The sequence below is a fragment of the Macadamia integrifolia genome, chromosome 6 (assembly GCF_013358625.1).
Source record: "Macadamia integrifolia cultivar HAES 741 chromosome 6, SCU_Mint_v3, whole genome shotgun sequence".
Taxonomy (NCBI): Eukaryota; Viridiplantae; Streptophyta; class Magnoliopsida; order Proteales; family Proteaceae; genus Macadamia; species Macadamia integrifolia.
In genome coordinates this window covers 17,069,921-17,087,285 of record NC_056562.1, presented here as the reverse complement: position 1 = coordinate 17,087,285, position 17,365 = coordinate 17,069,921, and the positions used below count along the sequence as shown (strand labels likewise).

General features: G+C 39.2%; 1 protein-coding gene across 2 annotated transcripts; it reads left to right on the top strand.

The window, feature by feature from the left end:
• Window positions 1-14,679: 14,679 nt before the first annotated feature.
• LOC122081423 (proteasome subunit alpha type-4-like) lies at window positions 14,680-17,108 on the top strand. 2 transcript variants are annotated; one of them, XM_042648557.1, is made up of 2 exons: window positions 14,680-14,772; window positions 16,163-17,108. In XM_042648557.1, the coding sequence occupies exon 2, from the start codon at window positions 16,177-16,179 to the stop codon at window positions 16,927-16,929; it is 753 nt and encodes a 250-aa protein (XP_042504491.1). In that variant the 5' UTR covers window positions 14,680-14,772; window positions 16,163-16,176; the 3' UTR covers window positions 16,930-17,108. The 2 variants fall into 2 exon arrangements, with proteins under 2 accessions (XP_042504491.1, XP_042504492.1); XM_042648558.1 differs by having other exon boundaries at window positions 14,687-14,772; window positions 16,173-17,108.
• The last annotated feature ends 257 nt before the right edge of the window (window positions 17,109-17,365 follow it).

Genomic DNA, 17,365 nt, shown 5'->3' with positions numbered 1-17,365 from the left:
ATTTATAGAAACCTAGCAAATTAGGGTTTCTAATCCTAGTGGGTCTTTTGTTGCCTATGGGCGACCCACGAACGAACCAGGTTGAGACCGCATTCTATTAACATTAAAACCAAATCCTCCCATAGTGGTAATTGAATTGTGACTCGCTCCACTTGATGGGATGTGTGGTCAATCTCCACCCACCGGCCTATGATTGTTTCTTTATGTTTTGGGTTAGAAATCATTACTAGTATATATCAGTAGTATATTCTTATGTATGTAAAGTAGAGAGATAGTCTTCATGTCTGATATAAAGTGTGGCACTCCCTACTCAGTAGATCGATGTGATAGGACTTTTAGTAGTTGTAATTATTTTTTGGAACAATGTAATTAATTTTTCGGAGAAGCCTTGTGAAGGAAAAGCTTCTCGCACAGCATATCATACGCTTATACTACGTCAATATGTCACTTTAAGTACCGATCGGGTTCCTATGGGGACCCATAAGCATTTGTTTGTATGACACAATTTTGTGTCTTAGTTTATTCAAAATCGATTAAAATTATAAGTCCCTATCTCACACATGTGAGATTTGATTATGAGCCCAGCGAAATTTTTTGTCTCACCAAGTGTAGGAAGGAACCATTAATTTTAATCAAGGTTTCTGGAATAAATTATTGACATGTACCTAATGTTTACCTTGCACATTGTTATGCATAGTGATATGAGCACTTTACCAAAAAATGATATGGCCACTAATCATGTTGTTGTGGACCTCACAAGAGTGACAAATTGAATAAACCCAACTATGACATGTGGCATCAAAAGATGCAATATCTGGTCAATGAGTAAAATTACCTTAATTATTTGACCACTGTTGTGGACATGGAAGGTACTATCGCTCAGCATTGTTGTGATATGGACACCTACAATACGTGACTGATAAAGGATCGTTGTGCCCGTTTTATTATGATAAGTGTTATGATAATGATCTGATTGGTAATTATGAGAAATACACCACGGCTATATCTATGTGGGCCCACTAAAACAATTACCTTCAAGGTACATCAACTACGAGGTTAAGGGGTACGACTTCGAAGTTTAAGATGTATAAGATGGACCTTTAAGCACCCTATGTATCACACCCCACTTCTAGTAGACCCAACTTACTGTATAGGAATACCAGTGGTGTGAGTAAGATGTTTATCTGTCTTATGAACCTACCAAGGTCTCTGATAGTAGTACCTTAACGATTCACAATCTCACAACATGAACCAACTAATAGCAATGGAATCAAAGTATAATAGAGAAATCATAAGTAAAATGGGAAACATCTAGTAATAATGTAAATATCCATAACCAAGTTTATCTGTTTACAATTAATCATGAATTATACATACACAAGCCTAAAAGAATAACAATATTATCATTTAGTATCAAAATCACCAAAAGTGCATCGTGCTCCTTAGGGTATGGCGTAAGCACAATGGTCACAAGCATAGTCCTGGTCGTGCTCCTCCGCTTTTGGTATCTACCAGTCGCTCACACCATACTCCAGTCCAGAGGGTAACGGGTCATACGCTATAGGTACAATGGTACATGCATCATTATCTAAAAGGGGACACATACATGGGGTGAGCTTTCCAACTCACTCAATTAAGGGCTGAGGTTCATGCACAACCAAGCAAACGCAATCACAAAAATAATTCATGATGCATGATTACATGAATTAAACATATAGTCTATGATGCTCATGATGCAATTCATTTATTTTATTATCCACCTAACAATACAACTAAGTCTGGTAAATGCTACTATGACACATTATGTTGTATCCTTGGTCTCGGAACCACCAACGACTACATAGCGATATAAACCCTAGCCGTGATTAAGAGCCTATTGATCCCAGTATGTCCATCAATCACCCAACAAACCTCAGATGACCCCCTCTTGGCAGCCACGGCACCGGTATCATCATCAGCCACGCCGAATAAGTTTTCACCTCCGACAACAATCACATCATACCACGGATGTGGCATTCCAGAAAGGTTCATTGAACATACCACCATTAGGTTATCCAACACCTTACCCCTGTTGGCAAAGGGATGTAGCATGGAGAATGTCACCTAACCACAACATCCTTCATGTCTTTCATAATGATACAGTTAGTATGGACCACACAACACCGGTATCACCATTGGCCACAATGCAGATCCATTTTCAAGTACAGTCTCGGGGTACACGATACTGGGAGCACATCAGCCACTAGGTATAACCCACGACTATATACCTATCTAGCATGTATAGTAATTGAGTATAGACTCCGTAAGACCAGGATTCCCATCGGCAAGAAGCGTATCCATTTCTAAATGTAGTCTCGAAGTACACGATACCGGGAACACATCGGTCACAAAGTGTAATCCGTGACTATAACTAACTCTAATGCACATAATCAATGCATGAATGCAACAAAACATACGGCAATCATGGTACCGGTACCACCTCGGCCACACTAGATTCTGTCTCACATCATCCATCATTTTCATCAACAGATAACATGTTATCTAACATCATCATCATTTAACAATTTAAATAATTATGTAGAAATTCTACACATGCGAGTAGTTCTATAATAATTAAACAATCCAAAATAAATTCAACCATCCCTCACCTTGATTATGCTTATATGGATTGGGGTTCAAGTATGGCCATAGGTTGTTCAATTCACTACTGGCCTCGGGGTACGTGTGAGTCTTTGTCCTAGGCACAAGTGTAGTTGAGTGTTATTATGTGTCAAAAACATCGAAAGGGTCCCACAGGGGTTACCCCCAAGGGGCATAGACAAGGTCCCACATTGAAAGTACTGTCATCGGAAACAGTCACGTTTCACCGGAAACATTAGAGGTGTTTCTGGTGATGGTAACAGAGAGCTCCTAAGGCTGAAACATGTTAGTGGAAATAGTCAGTGAAAGCAAACCTAGTGTTTTCACTAGGGTATTTTCGCTAGCAGTACAGAAATTGTCCGTGAGATTGAGGACTTTTAGGCTCAGACCCAATTGTCGGGATTTGCTCCGTGGAGTTTGTAGGGTATGTTCCTAGCATCATTTTAAACCATTAAAATCCCAATTCCACTGGTCCATTTGAGAGATACATCGGTCGAACGATCGAAACCCTAGATGGTCATTCGGTCTAACTTGTTGCCGAAGTTCACCGGACTTGGTTTGAGCTTGGCAGTAGCGCTGGGGAGGTGAAATATGTAATCCCTAAGCTCTAAAAGGTATGTGGGCCAAGATTCCTTCTATACCTAGCTTTCCCTAGCTCAAAATGAAGAGAGAGAGTGGTAGGAGAGGTAATACTTACCTCCGATAAGGATTCCGACAAGGATGTGGTAGCCGGGAGCAAGTGTGAGCCCCAAACCCTTTCTCCTTCTTCTTCCCCCTCCTTTCTCTTCCTTTCTCTTCTCTCCTTTCCCCCTTCCACGTTTTGGGAAATTAAGAAAATGGGAAATGAAAATAACTTCCCATTTATATAGTAAGTCTCTCACCAGGGTCCATTTGGTTGGACCTTATCTGTCAAAGTAGGTTATTACACGATTCAGGGCACGTGGACCCAACTCCTTTAGTCTGTAGGGTGCACATGTCATAAGGAAGGTGTGGGGATTATTTAGAATCATCCGGGGTTGTTCACGATGCAGGTGGTGGAACCCATAGGCATCGGAACCCAACCAGTAGCCTAAATGGCCAGCAGAAACAGGCACAAACTGTTTCCGGTGGTCAAGACAGTTTTCTATCTTGACTGCTTGCTATCCACTAGTTGGTTTCGCATAGGTAGTCGCCTTAGGCTATGTTCATGGTCTTTTTGACAGTTTTGGTGCTTGTCGGGATTTGGGTGTAGGGTGTTGGGTCACTTACCATATAGGATCGGAAGGTCTGAATCCCCTCCAGTAGGTTTGGCAAGCAATACATGAGCACGCGAGGTCATCTCTCCCCCTTCTACAATGGACAGCCGTGAACAAAACCCAGTGGTACTTTCCACCTCCGGTCCGAGACCTATCACAACAGTTCAAATTAGACTGGGTTAGGGCACGGGTGTAACACTATGTCAAAACACCTCAGGGTGGTTAAGAACATGATTCAGAAGTTGAAAGATGTTGGGACCACCCTCAATAATGAGTTGTAGGTTCAAGTTGTCATCAAAAAACTACCCAATTCTTGGAGCCCCATAAGCTCATTCTTAGACACAATAATGGCATTAAAAAATTTACTACCATTACACAACATATGGAACTTGAGGTAGAGCGCCAAGAGATGAATCGTGTTACTACCTTAGTCACCCAAGGAGGCAAGCGCAAGTTTAAGCACAAAAGATAAGGTGACCTAGAAAATCAGGGTTGGGCTCAGAACCAAGCATTGAAAAAAGGCAAGCTTGCCAAACGTAAAAGAGGTAAGCGTGGCGAAAAGAAGGATTTACCTATGGTCAAATGCTACAACTGTCAGAAGATGGGGCACTTCGTTTGTGATTGAACTGATCCGAAGAAGGTACAATTTCTATCCACTCTTTGTGCATTTATTTATACCCATATTTTGGTTGCCTATACACAGTCTGATTGGATTATAGATACAAAAGCAAAAAAACACAGTGCAAGAGGGGATTTTGTAGATTATCACAGAATTCTGACTAGATCCCAGGACATGTTCATGGGAAATGGCACTAGTGAGGTGGTTCGAGGAGTTATTATTTATTAGCTCATACTTAACGCACCTTTTATTATTTATTAGCTCATACTTAACGCACCTTACTTCATCACAATGTGCTTTACACACCGAATATTCAGCGTAATCTACTTCCAATTTCTGCATTATTACCTTTAGGATATTATTTTCACTATGAGGGCTGCACTTTGGATTTTTATTTGAGTAGTACTATAGTTCTATGTGGATCCTTAATTGATATATTTTTTAAATTATATTTAATTGATCCTGCTTCATCTATTTCTTATGTCGTTAATACATGTGATAATTTCAAATCTATTACATAGAATGCTAGATTAGGACACATAGGGCGAGACAAGATGGCTAGGTTACCTAGAGAAAGCCTTTTAGGCTCACTCGCTATAGTTGACCTCCCTATGTGAGAGACTAGTCTAGCAGGTAAGGCTCATTGAAAGACTTTTGGAAATGCAGTCTGAGCTACTCAGCCTCTAGAACTTATCCACTCGAACATTTGTAAACCTATGAATGTAAAGGCACACCATGGTGCCTCTTAATTTTTAATATTTATTGATGATTATTTGCGATATAGTTATGTGTATCTGATCTCTCACCACTGCAAGGCATTAGATTGCTTCAAATGCTTCATGGAAGAGGTTGAGAATAAGTTAAGCAAGTGCTTAAAAACTCTATGCACTGATTAGGGACACGAGTATCTATCTAACAAGTTTCAAAGAACTACGTGAGGAGAAGGGGATTTGCAGGCCATTGACCATTCCTTATACTTCGTAGCAACATGGCGTATCATAGATGAGGAATAGGACACTCTTAGATATGGTTAGGTCGGTGAGAATTACCTCAATTTGCCTCATTCTAGTTATTGTCGCAAAATTGAATTTGGAACTCTTTCAGATTGACGTTAAAATTGCATTTCTCGTTGGAGAACTATACGATGAGATTTTTATGGATCAACGAATGGATTTTGAGGTCAAAGGACAAGAATGCAAAGTCTAACATCTCAAACGTTCTATATATGGCCTTAAACAATCATATAGGAAGTGGTACTTTGGATTTTATCTTGCCATTACCTCTATTAGTTTTAAAATGGTTGAAGAGAACCATCATGTGTATGTGAAACGGTCCAAAGGAAGTTCACTTATTCTATCCTTATATGTTGATAATATTCTGTTAGCTGGGAATGACATGGAGATGATTATCGCCACTAAAGAGTGGTTGTTTTCTACTTTTGAAATGAAGGACATGGGTGAAGCCAACTTTGTGTTAGGCATTAAGATCATGAAAAATCACTTTAGAAATTTCCTTGGTTTGTATTAAGAGAGTTGTATAAAGAAGATCCTAGAACGGTTCTACATGGACAAATCTAAACCCATTGACACTCCAACGAACAAGCTGTGTGCTTTGAGCCTTGTTCAATTCCCTAAGACCAAGGTTTGAAATCTCATTTCATTTCTGTATTTCGGTCATTCGGTAAGATCTTAGCGAGTTACATGTTTTTTTTTTTAATCGATTGCTTATTGCGGTGGTCAAACTACAATATTATAACTTGAAACTTGGTGGAGAGCTTGTTTTAAGGTTAATAAACATGTTTAGATATTAAATTTATAAAAATATTAAAACATGGCAGTGTTTTAGAGTTACACCATTGTTTGGCAACAACCGTCAAACTGTTCTTAGAGATTTTATGAAATGTTGCTAGAACAATATATAATATGATAGTAAAACAAGTAAATCATGCATCCAAGCCATGATCAAAACATACCTCAACATTAATTAAATAAAATTTAGAGTACTAGAGTAATATAGTATGCACTTCCTAACTCCCAAGTCCCAACTAAAGTCCTCCACTCCTTTCTTACTCTAAAAACTCAAAGTCCCAAATGAAAATATCCCAAGTCCCAAACAACATGTATTTATGCTACTATTTCAAAAAAAAAATGGTTTTGGAGAAAGTGGTTTACCTTTTCAAGGCTTTGAAATGTGTAGGTCTTCAACTTGGAGTGATATTCAATGGAATAGATGTAATGATGTAGCAAACAACTTGGCAATGCACTAATTTTGTGAAGTTACAGTTAAGTTGTTACAAATAGCAAGTGGGTTGTTACATTTTGGCGAGATACCGAAATGCTACATGAAATTTGGATGAGATACCGAAATTTTGATTGAAACAATATACTTTTTTTTATTTCTTAGGTTGTTTCATGTCGATAAAAAAAAAGGCCAAAATTTCTGGAATATCAGCGATATCTCGACGAGATTTAGAACCATACCTAAAACTAATGAGGAGAAGAATCAAATATCCAAAGCACCCTATACAGCAGTGATAGCATGTCTAATTTATGTGGTGATGTGCATACATCCAAATATATGCTTCGCAGTTGGCATAGTTAGTCATTACTAGAATAAACCAAGACCAAGTCCTTGGCAGAAAGTGAAAAGAATCTTTATCTACCTTCATGGGACCACTGATCTCATTCTCACCTATAGATTGAATGTCTACAATGACGCTGGCTAGGCCATTGATAGAGATTAGCGTAAATCTACTTTGAGATATGCATTTGTCCTAGGAGGTAGGGCTATATTTTGCAGTAGTAAGAAGCAAACCTGTATTGCCCACGATGGAGTTCGAGTACATTGTGTGCTCAATGGTTGTTCAAGAGGTCATTTGGCTGAGGAGGATCTTACAGTGCCTTGGTGTTACGGCTCATTAAGGAGATTCAGTACTTGTAGATTGGGATAGTACGACAGCCTTAGCATTCACTGAGGACCCCAAATCCATAAGAATCCAAGCACATAGACATCATATATCACTATATTCAAGACATAGATGAACAAGGGGAAGTAGTAACATATCTTCATGAGTATCATGGTGGCTGATCGATTGACCAAGCCCATCACTCTGAACTTTTTCCTTACTTATGTTAGGATTGAGACTTCCAAGTGGATGATTTGAATTTTGAGTTCTGACATTTCTTTAGACATTATTTTTGTCACTCCTTGATTTATATATGGGACATATACTTCTTTTAGGTGATTGCATGTGTACACATTTTATTTTGTAAATATACCACTAGGCTTTAACCAACCCAATCACACAGGTGATTCACCTTGGCACGTGGAAACAGCATACAAGATAAGCCAAATTCACCGTGGTGCTTAGAGATAATGAGCAAGATGAAATAAAAACTTTTTAAGTTAATTGGCGCCTTAGTTAGAGCTAATAAGATACCAACTTATTGTCGAACACAAAGACCCCACATCTCAGTGTAGCTTGCTTATAGCCGAGTGTGAGACTTAAGTCAAACACCGTAGGGACAACCCGACTGAATGACACAAGTTAGGCACTTGACAGTGCCATTGAACCCAGACTCATATAGTGTTCCATTTTATCTTATTAGTGACATGCCCACCTTAGTGGGAGAAGCACCATAGCATACATTTTATATTGTATATGCTCTGTTATGACCATTTGTAAGAGTAACTGAATAGATCCCTTCTTCGTCATAGTGTGAGCTATTTGTATAAAACTAAGGTGATCCTATAGATATCCTTAACCTAAAACCATATCATAAAAAGGATGCCCAATGATATTACTTTGACATGCTCCTTAGGATCATGGATGATGTGGTTCAATGGGACACGATTGGGGAGGAGATTAGGAATAGTCGAATTGATATGTGGCTTAGGAAAAACTATTCAGAATTATACCTTGTTTTATGGCTATTGCCTAGGTGACTTGTCGTATTTATGTTTCGACATCGTCATGAGCATATTAAATGTTTTGAGGTCAGCACTACTCATCATGAGGGATCGAGAGTGCTAGATTTAGTATGGTTGGATTATTTAGGGTACCTCAGATTATTTTTCAATGGTGTGCTATATTGGTTAAATGGAAGCTTGATATAGCACTCCTACCTTCGTACTATCTTGTTAGATTGCACGCTCCATTTTTTGTATAATGAGACACCTATGGTACAGACTAGAATGGATAACTGAGTATGTCTGTCCTACGTAGGCGAGTGGGAGATGTTAATCCAACTAGGTCTTGACTTGGTTCATTTATGGATCACCTACAAAGGGCAAGTATAAACCCACTAGGATTAGGAATTTTAACTAACTAGATCTCTATCAATAAGAGCTTTGGTCACAACGAAGCAAGCTTTTGACCTAATCTAAAGAGATCTATCTCTCTCTCCCTATCCTCTTATGTCTTCAAGAGAGAGAGAGAGAGAGAGAGAGAGTGTGTGTGTGTGTGCGTGTTTGAGGATCTCCATTGCTATCCTTGGATTGGGAGGATGGAACTTTTCCTAGCGAGATCAACATAAACAATTGATCATCATGGTTTATGTAAAGACGATGCATACGACAACCAGATCCATTCCACTGCAAGTAAAGCTACACCGAGATAACCTTAGATATTCGTTTGCTTTCTGTTTTACAGTTCCACAATTTATATCTGTATATTGTATATTGTATTTTTTTAGTCTAATATTTTAAAATATAAATATTTAAAACTTGTATTTTTTTTTATGTTATTCTTAAAATATTTGATCATATATTTTACCATACCAATTGAATTTCGAGTTGTTTTAAATCCACCATACCAAATTAAGGCCCCCTCTCATTCTTCCCCCCAATTCCATAGCTTCAATGAACACCTTCATACCCTCTACGATCACTCCCAACATGTCAGTTCAGGTCACCTCTTATAATAATCGATTTATCTTGGACCTTGTACTAAATTATCCATGTTTTCCCATAATTAGCATTTGCTACTTTCGTCCAATCCTACTTGGGTGCATAAGTGCAAAGTATATTGATAACCTCTATCCAACACCAGTTTGATGGATGCAATCCTATCTCATAGTCTTTTGAAATACACTGCATTATCCTTTAGACCTTTGTCCATTATTATACTCACTCCACTTCTATAACTTTGATCTCCCAAATATTTTAATTTGAAGTCATCCAACACCTTAGCTTTGTTATCCTTCCTTCTAGTCTCTTGAATACATGCAACATTAATCTAGACTCTTACATATAAAGGATCCAATATTCCAGGATATTAATCTTATCCTATGTTTCTAGGTTAGATTCATTATACTCAACTTGTCCTTGCTTATTATCACTGCATCTAGGCATCGGTGCGATGCATTGCTTATAGAGAATGCCCCAATATGAGACTTGAGAGCATGAAAAGCATGAGGTGGACATCGTTGGCAAAGCATGAGATAATTGAGGTTATAAGACTTGATCATGGAATATTAGTTTCCATTGTGAGGGTCAAACACAGAAGCCAAGATGGGACTTGGGCCTTAAGTCATTGGCCTATGATTCTTCAAGCATGGACATTTGAGGTTGCATTGTGGAAAATTGATGTTATGAGTGCATTTAATCTCAAGGACAAAGAGGTTCACCACTTATGAAAAGCAGCTTAACAAATTTGATAAGAAGTATGAAAAGTGAGATTCTTTGGCCCAAGCCAATGCAGTAGGAGAGAGAAAGAAGCAGAGATTCATATTCCAAGATTCCATGAACAATGTAGAAGTACTAATGATTTTGGTAGGGCTTTTGAAGAAGATGCAGTGGAGAAGGCACTCAACCATCAGAAAAACCGAACACCCAGGGGTTATCTAAGAACTTTCCTACACTTTATGTTAAACCCGTAACCTGACCTGGTCTAATTTGAACTGTTGTGATAGGTCTTGGACCAGAGATGGAAAGTACTACCAGGTTTTGGCTCGCAACTGCCTATTGCAAAAGGGGGAGAGATGACCCCACCTACTCATGTATTTCTTGCCAATCCAACTGGAGGGGATTCAGACCTTTTGATCCCAAACAGTAAGTGACCCGACACCCCACACCTGAATCCTGGTAGGAATCAAAATTGCTAAAAGTCCGTAAACATAGCCTAGGGAAACCACCAATGCGAGGCCAACTAGTGGATAGCAAGTAGTCAAGACAAGTAGTTGTCTTGACCACCGGAAACAACCTAAGACTGTTTCCACTAGTCACTTATGCTGCTAGTTGGGTTCCGATGCCCGTGGGTCGCACCACCCCCATCGTAGACAACCCCGGATGATCCCAAATCCTCCCCCACACCTTCATCATGACATGAGCACTTTACAGACCAAAGTAGTCAGGTCCATGGGCCCTGGAAGTAAGATTAACCCATTTAGACCGGACTAGGACAAAACCAAAGAGGCCCTAAGGCCTAGCTTACTATATAAGTGGAAATGAGGATTCATTTCTTAATTTCTCACTTGTACAAAACATGGGAGAGGGAAAGAAGGAGAGAAAGGAAGAACAAGAACAAGAAGAAGGAGGAGGGAAGCTCACCTTAGTGCCAGTTGCCCGCCTAGTTGCTGAAATCCCTACCGGAGGTAAGTGCTACCTCTTCTACCACTCTCTCTCTTCATGTTGAACTAGGGCAAGCTAGTTATAGGTGGAATCTTGGCCCACAAACCCTCTTGAGCTCAAGGATTGCATATTTCACCTCCCTGGTGTTGTTGTCGGGCTGAAACCAAGTCCGGTGAGCTCCGGCAATAAGATTGACTAAATGACCACCTAGGGTGTCGATCGTTTGATCGATGTATCTCCCAAATGGCTCAGTGGAATCGGGATTTTTATGGCTCAAAATGATACTAGGAACATACCCCACAAACTCCATGGAACAAATCTCAATGATTGGGCCCGAGCTGAAAAGCCCTAAAACTCACAGGTAGTTTCTACATTGCCACCGAAAACAGCCTAAGCTTGTTTCCGCTGGTTGTTTCTGGTGAACATATTCACCTTAGGAGCCCTCTGTCATATCCACCAGAAATAGCACTGATATTGCTGATGGACAGTGCCTGTTTCCGGTGACAGTACTATCACTATGGGACTTTGCCTGTATCCTTTGGAGGTGACCCCTGTGGGCCTCTCCCGATGTTCCCAACAAGTATTGACGTTCGATTACCTTTGTGCCTAGGACAGTGATGTGTATGTACCCCGAGGCCATAATTGAATTGAACACTTTGTGGTTGTACTTGAAACCCGATCCGTGTGAACCTAAAGAAGGTGAGGGATGGTTGATTTTATTTTTGGAATTATTTAATTATTTTTCTCACATGTGTAGAATTGTACATGATTATTTAAATTGCTCAAATGATAATTTTGTTCTATTACATGTTGTATTTGATAGAAAATGATATGAGATGTATATTGATATGTGTGGCAGGATTCGGTGTGGCCAAGGTGGTACTGGTACCGTGATCGCCGCATGATTGTTGTATGTATGAGACGAAATCCAGTGTGCATGAGGTGCTACCGGTACTATGATTGTTGTATGTTTGTTGCATTCATGCATTGTTATGTACATTAGAGTTAGTTGTAGTCGTGGATTACACTTTGTGGCCGATGTGTTATCGGTATCATGTACTCTGGGACTGCATTTGGAAATGGATACGCTTTGTGGCTGATAGATATACCGGTATTGCGTAGTCCATACTCAACTGCTTTGCACGCTAGTAAGGCATATAGTCATGGGTTACACCTTGTGACCGATGTGTTACTGGTATCATGTACCCTAGGACTATACTTGGAGATGGACCCACTTTGTGGCTGATAGACATAAGGGTGTCGCGTGGTCCATACTAATTATATAATTATAAAGGCATGTAGGATATTGTGGTTAGGTGGCATTCCCCATGCTATGTCCCCTTGCCAACAGGGGTAAGGTGTTAGATAATCCATTTGTGGTATGTTCGATAAACCTTCTTGGAATGTCACACCCGTGATACGATGTGATTGTCGCCAGAAGTGAGAATTTGTCCGACTTGGCTGATGGACATACCGGTGTTGTGACTGCTAGGAGGGGGTTATCAAGGTTTTCTGGGTGACCGATGGACCCATACCAGGACCAATATGCTCCTAATCATGGATAGAGCTTGTATTGTTGTGCAGTCGATGGCAATTCTAAGATGAGGGATGCAGTCTAATGTGCCGTAGTAGCATTTACCAAACTTAGTTATATTGTTAGGTGGATAATAAAATAAATGAATTACATCACGAACATCATGGACTATGTGTTTAATTCCTGTAATCATGCATCATGAATTATTTATGCTACTGTCTTTGCTTAATTGTGCATTAACTCCACCCCTCACTGAGCGAGTTGAAAAGCTCACCCCACGTATATGCCCCCTTTTAGATGATGATGCAAGTACCGTTATACCTATGACGTGTGACCCATTATCCTCTGGATCGGAGTATGGTGTGAGCAACTGGTGGATATCATAAGCGGAGGAGCATGACTAGGACTGTGCTTATGACCACTATGCTTACGTCGCACCTTGAGGAGCACAGTGCACTTTTGGTGATTTTTGATACCAAATGATACTATTGGTATTCTTTTGGGCTTATGTATGTATAAGTCATGATTATTTGTGAACGGATAAACTTTTTTATGAATATTTACATTATCACTAGATGTCCCTCATTTTACTTATGATTCCGCTATTAAACTCTGATTCCGCTGCTATTAGTTGGTTTTTGTTGTGAGATTGTGAATCATTAAGGTACTGCTATCAGAAATCCTGGTAGGTTCGTAAGACAGGTAAGTGCGTTACTGACACCACTGGTATTCCCATACGATATGTTGGGTGTGACACCTGCAATCCCAACACTTCATTTTTTCACCCTTTTAATTCCTATATATTCATATATAGAGAAGGTATTGGAATTTAAATGATAATTTAATTTAAATTATTATAAGATTCAAATTACCTTTTGGCTTCTTGTGTCTTTTCATATTTGACCATCTTTCTATTTTCTTGTATGCCTCTTATATGTTTATATCTTTGTATTCTCATAACCTTTTATGTATTTACAAATAATACTTAATATGGTTTTTTCATTTTTAGGACTTTGTCTCTTCATCTTAGGGACTCTTTTACTTCACTTTATGAGAGTCTTTGTCTCTTCCTTTTGAGGGACCTTATTTCTTCCTCTTCTTATGAGAGATTTGAATGATGGACTTTATATCTTCCCCTTCTTGAGAGACTTTGTCTCTTCATGTCTTTTTTTAAAAGTCTTTTTTCCTCTATAAATAGAGGGGATCTCTAGGCATTGTTACACACCAAAGATTAATTACAAAGCTCACTCAAGTTATGGTGTGTTGTGAGGATTGAGATCATATTTTACTCTTATTTTGAGTTTCTCTACTCAAGTGTATTTTGAGTTTATTTTATCTTTAGTTGAGCACAACGTTAGAGTACTCGAAGGGGTCTAGCAATTGAGTACACAACTACTAGGGGTGCCATTGAGCTGTTTCATCTTGGAGGCCGATACGTAACTCACCCGGTCGCACCATTGGGGGCATTTACGGTTTTAAGGACAGTGTCAAGTGGCACAACTCAGCCCGTCTATATTGCTAACATATTTTGTTATAGGATTCCTAAGAGTTTGTGGTTCGAAGATCTCTTAAAAGCTCAACAACCAAAGATAAGTGTGCTCTCTCAATATTCTGATATACCATTTCTCTACAGGAGGTCATTACCATCCCAGTAGTGGGATTTTCTTCAAAGGTGGAGAAAAACTTATGCCTCTTTATTGGGATAAAAATATCTGACAAAAATTTCATATCAAGTCATAAGAAATGAATCCCATTCATATTGATTCGATGAGAGAAAACCCCGAATCTCATCCAACGGTTACTGATGGCAAGGACCAACACCTTACAATAAAGTGAAGAGTTCAACTCTCCTAGGCCTACCTTAAAGACAAGAGATCCGATCTCTTCGAACCTCACCGGTCAGGCAAAGGGGAAGAAAGGGGACAAGGGGTGGGTTGGCCGAGCCCTCCCCCTGTTCTCCACGCCTATTTGTTCCCGGCCCAAAAGAAATCAAACCAAGGTCATGAAGGTAGATGGTTCAACCGGTTCGAATGTCTGGTCTGTATCTTTTAAATATTTTATATTCGGTGCCATCAAATATTTTCTTCCAACGCACGAAAGCAAGGCTTCACAACGATGGGAGCATAAACGAGCTCATTCACAGAAGCCAGACGAGTTCTTTCTTGCAGAGTACGGTATGTTCCTCTCTCTCTCTCTCTCTCTCTCTCTCTCTCTAAGGCTTTCCCTCTTTATTTTTCAATTTCTCTCTTCATCTCTTGAAGTCCCGATTTCTCTTTTATCCCCTTGAAATGTAGAATGTGATGTATCAAACTGTATGGAATCCCATTGTGGATAACCTCTCTCTCTCTCTCTCTCTCAGTTATGAAGTTCATAGTGTGTGAAACTTTTAATTTTATTGTGTCTGGGTTCTATTAATCCTGGTTAGCTCTATCTGGATTTTAAAATCACTTTGATGGATAGTGAAAATATATCTGGTTGCTACAAATAAAATGGCTCTAGGCCTTCCTAAACTAGTTTAGTTTTGTATTAAAGAATTAAGGAAATATCAAGATTTTGGTGCTGTGAATGTATTTAAGTTCATTGATCTTTGGCGTTTCAAAGTGGTAAATATTTGTTCAGCACATAATATTTATGGTTCAGATTCTAGTAAATTGACATAATATCTATTCTCTCATGCACGTAGACCTTTATATGCATGTATGGAGAACCTTATCTTCCAACATATCTTGCAATTTGGCTCTTGGGACCCTGTATCACAAGGTTGGATGTGCTCACTCAATGGATTAATGGTTATGGGATGTTGACTATTAGAAGAAAGATTTGAGGGAAAAGAACATAAGCAGTTGACTAGTTGGCTTTCTAGGCTGGAGGTATTGAGTAATTTCCTCGTGATATGAATATGACTATATATATATATATATATATATATATACCTTTTCTCCTATGAATAAACTTGTAACATCAACACCATTCGCAATTCCATCAATTACTTGTCTATCAAAAAATTAACTTATTTGGCTAATCCCCTTATACCACTTATGAAGGTTGTTAGATAAAAACAAAAAAAATCTATATACCCACAGTGATACGACCAATTGTTTATGATATTCCAGGCTGAGACATATTTTCTTTCCCCCCTGAAATATAAGGTCGTTGTGCATGTTTTAACATCTTTAAACTTTTTGCACTCTCCTTTAGCTTGTTCAATTGGCAATTCATGGAATGATTTACAACATAAAGTTTGGGTAACAATGTCATCATACAAAATAAGCTACCATCAAATGAAATTGACTTGTGATATGTGCTTTGTTCCAATGAAGTGCTATAGATGCTTGTTATTTATTATAGTGGTGTTTTGGGGATATTGTTTAGCATAAGTTCTTAGTCCATAATGCTAAGTATGGTCTAGGCTTGTTATTAAGTTCCACTATAGTTAGCCTTTGTTGGGGCTCTGAACTTTAATCATTCTGCTTCTGTCTGTTTTAGTGTCCATTTTATTAAGATTTCCTTTTGTCTATTTTTTGGGTGGATGTGCTAATACATGGTGCTTTCTATATTTTTAAGAGTGATTTAGAGAAATGTCTCGGAGGTATGATATCCGTACTACGATCTTCTCGCCGGAAGGTCGCCTCTACCAAGTTGAATATGCGATGGAAGCCATTGGAAATGCAGGAAGTGCCATTGGGGTATTATCGAAAGATGGAGTTGTCTTAGTTGGGGAAAAGAAGGTCACCTCTAAACTTCTCCAAACATTAAAGTCCTCTGAAAAGATGTACAAAATCGATGATCATGTCACTTGTGCAGTCGCTGGGATAATGTCTGATGCAAACATCTTAATAAACACAGCCAGAGTCCAAGCTCAGAGGTACACTTTTGCTTACCAAGAACCAATGCCAGTTGAACAGCTGGTTCAATCTCTCTGTGATACTAAGCAAAGGTACACACAGTTTGGTGGGCTTCGTCCATTTGGTGTCTCATTTCTGTTTGCAGGTTGGGATAAGAACTTTGGCTTCCAGCTATACATGAGCGACCCAAGTGGCAATTATGGTGGTTGGAAAGCAGCGGCAATTGGGGCAAATAACCAGGCTGCCCAGTCAATGCTTAAACAGGATTATAAGGATAACATCACTAGGGAAGAAGCGGTTCAGCTTGCATTGAAGGTGCTTAGTAAGACTATGGACAGCACAAGCCTTACATCAGATAAGCTCGAACTGGCTGGGATCTTTCTCTCCCTCTCTGGAAAGGTGAAGTATGAGGTTTGCTTGCCAGAGTCCCTCAGTAAGTTGTTGGAGAAGTTTGGAGTGACCAAACCTGTTGCCGAGGCTTCCTGAGTTTATTCTTCCCTGTCACTGTATTTCAAAGACTTAGTTTCAGAACATTTTTGGTATTGTCTTCTTGTGTTAATTTGTGACATTGGGATTGGACATCTTGAAGCAAATATTCCATGATCCTTCTTAAAAGGGAAACTTTGAACAAAGTAAATAATTTTTCTTGATATGGTTTATCTCTTGAAACCAGTTATGCTGTGATACAGTTTCTCCGGATATTACAATGCTTAAATTTTTGTGCATGCATCTTGCACTGATTTTATTTTGACATGAGAAAAGTTATATGTACTCATAGATTGAGGGATCGGTATTGGATTAACTTAGTATCAGCTGTGACCAATCCAGATTGGGTTGCCAACCTCTCTTCAAAACTGAGTCGAGGCAGGTACTGGGAACTCCATTTTACCCAAGTTTGGACCCATCCAGTCAATAGCAGGCT